Raw genomic sequence first — 8,687 nt, 5'->3', positions numbered from 1 at the left:
GATCGATACTCATCCAGAGTTGTCGATCGATGTAGCTGAGAAGATCCGCGTACTAGAAGATTATAATCAACCGATACACATCCAGTGTTGTCGATCGATATCGAGGACGAAATGGTTTAGCCGACTACTTCACCAAGACTTTACCAAATTACGAGATTACCCCTGACGAGTTTTTAAACTAATGGAAATGCTTAAATATTCATGCAAAGTGTTTTTGACGGCAAGCAAGCTTTGACAAGCAAGCAACAAGTCTTGAGAAGCAAAGCAGAGTGTGTGAGAGAAAGACTAGAGTTTTATATGTTTTGAGGGATTGGAGAGATCATTGAGAGATTTGTGATTGAACTCCATTTGTTTTCTATTCCCTATCTAATGCAATTCTTTTACCTATCTTGTGTTATGAATTGCTTAGCTATGTCTGAGTAGTCTACTTGTTAGATCTAGGGTTTAAATAGGTTCGTGGGATTAGCCCCAAACTATATTTGCTAAGTTGTGATATTCATTAAATAGATTACACCCTATGCTTGTTCTAGAGTAGCTAACTAGAGAATAGATCACTAGGATCCTTATATCTTAAATTATATGTTTGAACTAGTTGTCTCCTTGGAGAAGAGCTAATGCCCCTCCTTGAGACCTAGTGTTCATTATCGGCTCGCGCCTAGGCATTTCTAGAACACTACAAGAAAACAGACGCATACCGACGAAAGTGGTCGTCGGTTTCAGTTGGTCGGAAAAAAAAAATTCATCGGAAATCCATCAGACAGTCCGACGATTTTCTGACGGATAGCGATGAACCCGATTCTGATGGAGTTCCGACGCCATTCCGATAACGAATTCCCTCGGAAGTCCGTCAGAGTATTCCGATCACCGTATTCATTGGAAACTCATGATTCCGACGACAACAATTGCATCGGAATATTCCGACGAACATAGTCGTCGGAAATTCCGATGAAACGAGTTGTCGGTATATTCCGACGAAACACGTCGTCGGGATATTCCGACGAACGGATCCGTCGGAATCATCCGACAACATATTTCGTCGGAATATACCGATGGAATGTGTCGTCGGAATATACCGACGGATTTATTTCGTCGGAATTACTGATTTATAAATTTTATTAATTAAATTTATTTTTATTTTTTTTTTAATTTTTAAAATATTAAAATTAATTTAAAAAAAAACTGAAATTAAGAAACTAATAATAATATTATAGAAAATAAGTTTTAATACAAACTGAAAAAAAAAATTTAGAAAGTTTTAAATTAAAAAACAAAAAAAAAACTACTGATCCGGGAACAAACGATCCAACTTCTGCATTATCTCGAGGTTGGTCTTCTTCTGATCTGCCAACTCAGCAAGGATTGTAGCATTCTGCTCCTCCAATGCTCCAATCCGTTGATCCTTGTTCTGTAGCTGCTCTAGAATCAATGGATCGGCGTACGGGACTTGAGATGAAGAAGTCGGACATGAAGAAGCACGACGGGCCAACCCTACCAAACGACCCTTTTTTTTTAGGGACCGCCTAGAAAAAATTTAAGTTAGTAAAATATAGTAATAGAAAAAATATAAAATTAATAAATAAAGTATTAAAAACAAATATAAGAATAGAAAAAAAAATTACCTTTTCAACCAGCTCGTTGATTTGCAGTCGGGACATGTTGTTCGAAGCACCCGTAGAATCGTCGTCAGAAAGAGGCTGCTGAGAAGCTAGAAAAGCTTCTTTTTGAGATTCCACCATCTCAATGACCTCTCTGATCACCGGATCCTGAATTTCACCCATCCCTTTGTTGGTGTACGCCTCCTTAATGACGACGAGATGATCGACGGGATTACCATCGTTTTCTTGAATCTAAAAAAAAATGTGTTAGGTAATGCATATAAAAAATTATTTAAGTAACTAGAAAGACAAATAAATAAAAAACTTACCAGTTGATCCTTCTTAGAGGACATACTGCAAGCGCCGAGGTTGTGCACGTAAATACCTTTCCCGCCACGATCGCTCTTCCGGTTGGCGGAGTTCTGTAGAGACTTCTCTATAGTCTCTTCCTTCTCCCAGTGCTGGATCAATTGGGTCCACACCGTCCCGCTAAGTAACCGGGGCTTCCTCTCATCCAGCCATACTTGCTTCCACTCGTAGATCTGCTTCGTGTAGACGGTCTGGGCTTTGCGGCTGAATGCCTGACGGACTGTTTCCGTCAGGCCGGAGTCCCAAGTAAATTCTTGCTACAAAAAACACACGATTTGATTAGTACATATAAAATATAAAAAATTTAAAAATGTTTAAAAAAAAAACTTAATAGTTGCCGCGAACTGACGAAACCACAACTCGCATTCCGCGGAAGGGATCGAAGTCCACTTGTCATATCCCGTCTGGAGCATCGAATACATCATCTGGGTGATGCTCCCGCTAATCCCACTGGTCGACTTGTTGAACCTTTTTAAAAAAAATGTTAGATTAAAAGGAAAAAAAATAATTGTACAAATGAAATAAAAATACTAACCAAGTCGAGTGTCCCATTCGTGGGTATTGTTCGAGAAACGGGAGATGCTCTCGACCTGGTTGTTGAACCAATATTTCAACTGGCATGACCCCCGGGTCATGTGGAGCGGCTGCAGGAGCTGGAGCGGGAGCCGGAGCGGGAGCCGGAGCGGGAGCCGGAGCGACAGGAACCGAGTTTTGTTCGTGAGACGACGAACCCGATGCACGGGAACTGCTCACCGAACTAGCTCGGCCACGGGGTGCGGAACGACGAGGTCGGGCACGCTGACGAGCACTCGAATCATCAGACCTAGAAAATAAAATTAATATATTAGTCAAAACATATATATAAAAAAATAAAATTCTTTTTTATCCTCAAAAAAAATTAAAAATGGTTTTATAAATACATAAAAATAATTAAAAATCGTTTTTATCTATAAAAAATATTAAAAATAGTTTTTATCTACATAAAATTAATTAAAAATCGTTTTTAGCTATATAAAAATATTACAAATAGTTTTTATCTACATAAAATTAATTAAAAATCGTTTTTATATATATAAAATATTAAAAATAGTTTTTATATACATAAAATAATTAAAAATCGTTTTTATCTATATAAAATATTAAAAATCGTTTTTATCTATATAAAATATTTAAAAAAGTTTTTTATCGTCATAAAAATATTTTATCTGCATAAAAACGTTTTTATAAACTTTTATAAATATAGAAAAAGTTGTTAGATATATAAAAAATATGAAAAACGTTTTTAAAAAATCAACAAATCCAATATATAAACCAAAAAAAAAAGACAACAAATCCTAAAATCTAACACCCTAAATCCTAAACTATCCATTCAATTTCGAACATGCAAATCAATCAAACCTCAAATCCTAAAATCTAACATCCTAAACTCAAAAAAATGAAAAAGATAGAGATTGAGATGATACTTACATGGTGGGATGGATTCACGGAGGTGGGGACGCCGGATTCGCGGTGAGAATCGCCGGAGAAGAGAGAGAAAACGGAGAGGATTTAGAGATAGAGGCGAAAATAGTGAAGAAGGAAGAAGGATTGGTTTTTATTTAAAGGAACCGACGGACCCGTGTCCGTCGGTATGTCGTCGGAAAAAGAATAAAATATTAAATGCGCGGTTTAATGAAATATTCACGCGGTCCACTCGAAATTTTCACGCGGTTTGTAATTTCGGGAAACTAACAAACCGACGGAATTCCGACGAACATATATCCGTCGGAATGGGGCAGGTCGTCGGAATTCCATCGGTATATTCTGACCGAATTCCGACGACTTGGGGTTTAGGGTTTAAAAACAAGTTTCTTACTGATCAAATCCAAAACTTTGATAATAAATAGACTATTTAAAAAATATTAACTATAATAAGGTTTTCAAATCCAATTTTTACACACAATTGTGTTTTGTAGTGTAAGTTTATATTAATATGAATGAAAGTATATGAGTATTAAGATGAGATGTTATGAAAACAATGATATACATATATAATTTTTTAAATAACTTGTAAAACTCGAAAGGTTGATATGTAATATTATATTAAACATCTAATATGTGTTATTAAAGTAGTTTCGATATCCAAATATAGATATATTATGATATAAAAATTTCAAATATTCAGGTCGTCGGAATTCCGTCAGAGTGTTCCGATGGAATTCCGACGGATTTTATTAAATCCGTCGGAATTCCATCGGAATATTCTGACGGAATTCCGACGAATGGCTAAACCCTGAATTAACCACGAGTCGTCGGAATTTCATCGGAATATTCCGATGGAATACCGACGGATTTTGTTAATTAAAAAAAAAACTAATCATACAACTAAGAAAACATAAGTCCTAATCAGAATCTTCAGAATCTGTAGAATTTTCAGAATCTTTGTCAAACTCGCCAATCTCAACTTCTGGCTCCGAGTGTACAACAGCATCAAGTCCAAACTCATTAAAATTCTCAACGAGTTCAACCTCTGCCAAATCTTCAACTGCACTCACGTTGCTGGTAGAGTTTGGTTGTAATGGATCATTATCAGAAGGTCCGTTTACTCGTCCTCTTGGGTTGATTTGCGTCACTGTGATCCATGGATCGTCTCGGTGCGTAACCCGAGGGTAACTGATGTAGCACACCTATCAATTTTTCAAGGTATTAATAATAATATATAAACCGTTAATTATATTTTTGAATATTAAATTGACATACCTGATCAGCTTGCGAAGCAAGAATGAAAGGATCATAATGTTGAAGTTTCCTCCGCGAATGAATCGAAGTAACACCAAACGCATCAGTCTTCACTCCTCGATCTGGGGTGGTGTCATACCAATCACAATAGAATACTACACACCGCAATCCAACCATACCAGGATACTGGATTTCCAATATTTCTTGTATGTTGCCGTAGTAGACATCGTCACCGGAAGAAGAGGAAACACCTCCATCATAAGTTGTCCTAGAATGACCTTTTTTTGCAAAGGCATATCCTCGTGTACAATATTTTGGATATGATTTGACCACATAGTTTGGTCCCCGCACAAACTCGCATATCCAATCATCGAACACAAAACCTCTGGCCAAACCATCAGTCACCTATAAAATAAAATATATATATGAGTGAAATGTTTATTATTTTATACTAAATATATATGAGTAAAATGTTAATTATTTCATATATGTTATGACTCACATAATTAAGAAGCCATGCAGCAAATCCGTTATGTCTGAGTTGTTGAAGCTCTTCTTCTGTGGCATGTCTGTAAGTCATACGCAACTCTGCCATATAAACACTATATAAAAAGATATTATTCATATGAAATAAAACTTATTGAAAATTAATATAACAATTTAAATGAAAAATATATTTTTACCTCTCATATTGTAGAACATCTTCACAGTTGGTAAGCAAATATGTTTGCAAATGAGCGTGCTCAATCTCCGTCAGTCTCCGCTTCGTGGGTTTTCCACTTAGTCGTCCTATTTCGCTGAACATGCTTGGGACAGTAACATGATACGTTGCTTTCTCTCCTCTGTCATCATGCCGAGCAGGTCTTCGGTTTTTTGTATGCACTTCTGATGGAAAGTAGTTTTCAGCAAAGTTTGAAGTTTCTTCATTGATCACCTGTGCAATTATAGATCCTTCCACCTTGCTTAAATTTTTGATCTTCTTCTTCAGATGATGCATATAACGCTCAAAAAGATACATCCATCGGTATTGCACAGGACCACCAAGCTCCAATTCTCTTGCGAGATGAATAGCAAGATGTTCCATTACATCAAAGAATGATGGAGGAAATATCTTCTCGAGGTTGCAAAGACTAACGGGTACGTTTTCCTTCAAAGTACTAATACCCTCCTCAGTCACTACTCTGGTGCATAAATCACGGAAGAAAACACTTATCCCTGCAACTGCTTCATGAACATTACGTGGTAATAGTGCGGAAAAAGCAAACGGAAGGAGCCGCTGCATAATCACATGACAATCGTGACTCTTCAAGCCAGTAAACTTTCCTTCGCTTCTGTCAACGCAATTACCCAAATTTGATGCATAACCGTCTGGAAATTTCACTTTATCTGTAATCCAATCAAAGAACGCTTCTTTGCCAGCACCATCCAGCCGATAAATGGGAAAAGGTGCCGTACCGTTCTCATCAACGTGAAGTTCAGAACGATCACAGATATCGACTAAATCCAACCTTGACTTCAGATTATCCTTCGTTTTACCTTGGATGTTGAGGATTGTGTTCATCAGATTGTCGAAAAAGTTCTTCTCAATATGCATGACATCTAAGTTGTGACGCAATAGATGACTCTCCCAATATGGCAGATCCCAGAAAATACTCTTTTTATGCCAGTTATGTAGCTCTCCAACAGCATCGACTGGAATGTTTTCATGTCCACCTACGTCTGGCGTCCTTTGTGCACCAAAATCCCTAAACTGTGTCGCCAAATCTTTCCCACTAACTTCCGTAGGTGGATCATCAAACACCTGCTTGTTCTTCGTAAACAAAGTCTTACTCCTACGGTATGGATGATCAGGTGGTAGAAATCTTCTGTGACAATCAAACCAACATGTTTTCCTTCCGTGCTTTAGTTGGAAAGCATCTGTGCTATCTTGACAATATGGACATGAAAGCCTGCCATGTGTTGTCCATCCGGATAACATACCATATGCTGGAAAGTCACTTATTGTCCACATAAGTACTGCCCGCATATGAAAGTTTTCTCTGCACGAAACATCGTATGTCTCAGCACCAACCGCCCATAGTTGTTGTAACTCATATATTAGTGGTTGAAGAAACACATCTAGTGATCTCTTAGGATGAGCTGGCCCGGGGACGAGAATGGAGAGGAACAAAAACTCTCGTCGCATGCACAAATTTGGCGGCAAGTTGTATGGTGTCACAATCACCGGCCATAGAGAATATTGTCTTCCATGCTTTCCAAATGGGCTGAAACCATCAGTGCATAATCCCAGATAAACATTTCTTCTCTGTTCAGCAAATTCTGGATATGTTGATTGGAAATGTTTCCAAGCCTTCGCATCTGAAGGATGTCTAATCTCACCATTTGTAGAATGCTCTGCATGCCATCTCATTGCCTTCGCCGTGCGCTCACACTGATACAACCTCTTCAATCTTTCCGTCAAAGGCAAATACCACATTCTTTTGAATGGTACCGGAACTCTTCCCCTCGTTTCCTGATGACGAGGTTTCCAACAAAATTTGCATTTATCCCGATCCTTATCCGCTCCCCAGTAGATCATGCAGTTGTCGATACATACATCTATCACTTCGTACGGTAATCGAAGACCCGCAACAAGTTTCTGAACCTCGTAGTATGAACCCGGTGCAAGATTATCCTCTGGCAGAACACCTTTAACATAATCAGCTATCGCATCTACGCATTCTTCAGCCAAATTATAATCTGTCTTAATACCCATCAATCTACTTGCAGATGATAAAGGTGAATGACCATCTCTACAACCTTTATACAAAGGTTGTTTTCCTGCATCCAACATGTCAAAATATCTCCCCGATTCGAGATTTGGTTCTTCCCCTCTATAATGATCATGTACCATCTGCTCAGTACCTACACCATAATCTACATCCATTCTCGGTTCTTCTAACCAACCATAAGACTGAGGTTGTTCGCTAACAGGCTGAGGTTCGCTACTACTACCATATTCAAAACCAGTTTCCCCATGAAGATACCAAACTTTATAATTCCGTGCAAACCCTTTTCTATACAAATGTTTCCAAACTTCCCATTCTTTTATAATTCTATTGTTATTACAAGTAGAGCAGGGACATCTTACCATACCAGTATTTGCATCCGGGTGCTGTTGAACAAGCTTCATGAATTCTCCAATACCTCGAACGTATTCTTCTGTAAGCAAATTGGTGTTGGGATCCAAATGAGGTCTATCCATCCACGAACGAAAATAATCTCCAGAAGACATGATTTTTTCGAATTTCTTATGATAAGAGAGAATGAAGAGAGAATGAGGAGTGAATGAGATGAATGAGGAGAGGTTGCATTTATAGGAAAATGCTTACGGCAATCCGACGCCATTCCGACGTAATTCCGACAAATTTAAAAAATCCGTCGGAATTCCGTCGGTTTTTTTAAAATGGCTAACGGCTATAAACGGGCATATTCTTTCTCGCCAACGGTCGAGAGCTTCCGTCGGAACGGCGTCGGTATTTCCGACGGAATTCCGACGACCGTAACGGTTATAATTTTTGTCGGGCTTTCGTCGGAATTGTCGTCGGAATATACCGACGACCGCCCTTCGTCGGAAGTTCGTCGGACTGTTCCGACGAAATACCGACGAACCCGTGTTTTTGGGTTTCGTCGGTATGTCGTCGGAATGTGGTCGGAATGGTCCGACGACTTCGCTTTCCGTCGGAGTGGTCGTCAGAATTTCCCTGTTTTTCTTGTAGTGTGTATTTTTCTTATCTGCTACAACCATGCGATGACGTCTATAAACCCATTTATTCTGTTCATAAGCCTATATCAAGGGCCCAATAGTCCCTCCAATACATTTTCACGCACCGTTTAAAAAATGATCTGTCGGCCGTGGTTGTGTATGTTTGCTTCTTTCTTCTTCTTTGGTTGACTATCAGTTGGTTATGTATTATTGCTGAAGATTGGAGAATAACTTACTGCGGGACAGGTTTAACTGTGAAC

At 38.5% G+C, this 8,687-nt stretch overlaps 3 protein-coding genes across 3 annotated transcripts; all 3 read right to left on the bottom strand.

Moving 5' to 3' along the window:
* Window positions 1–1,230: 1,230 nt before the first annotated feature.
* LOC130507124 (uncharacterized) lies at window positions 1,231–1,948 on the bottom strand. Its single transcript, XM_057001835.1, has 3 exons — window positions 1,925–1,948; window positions 1,620–1,847; window positions 1,231–1,520 (listed from the first exon to the last, which is right to left on the bottom strand). Exons 1-3 carry the CDS (start codon window positions 1,946–1,948, stop codon window positions 1,350–1,352), a joined length of 423 nt encoding a protein of 140 aa, XP_056857815.1. The 3' UTR covers window positions 1,231–1,349.
* LOC130507122 (uncharacterized) lies at window positions 1,931–3,973 on the bottom strand. Its single transcript, XM_057001832.1, has 3 exons — window positions 3,432–3,973; window positions 2,500–2,787; window positions 1,931–2,432 (listed from the first exon to the last, which is right to left on the bottom strand). Coding segments are annotated over exons 1-3 (444 nt in total). The 5' UTR covers window positions 3,434–3,973; the 3' UTR covers window positions 1,931–2,278.
* A 372-nt stretch (window positions 3,974–4,345) lies between these two features.
* On the bottom strand, window positions 4,346–7,926 carry LOC130507123 (uncharacterized). The gene is made up of 4 exons (XM_057001833.1): window positions 5,366–7,926; window positions 5,185–5,284; window positions 4,704–5,087; window positions 4,346–4,630 (listed from the first exon to the last, which is right to left on the bottom strand). Exons 1-4 carry the CDS (start codon window positions 7,924–7,926, stop codon window positions 4,346–4,348), a joined length of 3,330 nt encoding a protein of 1,109 aa, XP_056857813.1.
* Window positions 7,927–8,687: the final 761 nt, after the last annotated feature.

This window comes from Raphanus sativus, unplaced genomic scaffold (assembly GCF_000801105.2).
Source record: "Raphanus sativus cultivar WK10039 unplaced genomic scaffold, ASM80110v3 Scaffold4058, whole genome shotgun sequence".
Classification (NCBI taxonomy): domain Eukaryota; kingdom Viridiplantae; phylum Streptophyta; class Magnoliopsida; order Brassicales; family Brassicaceae; genus Raphanus; species Raphanus sativus.
The sequence above is the reverse complement of the archived record's forward strand: the minus strand, read 5'-3'. Positions and strand labels throughout refer to the sequence as shown.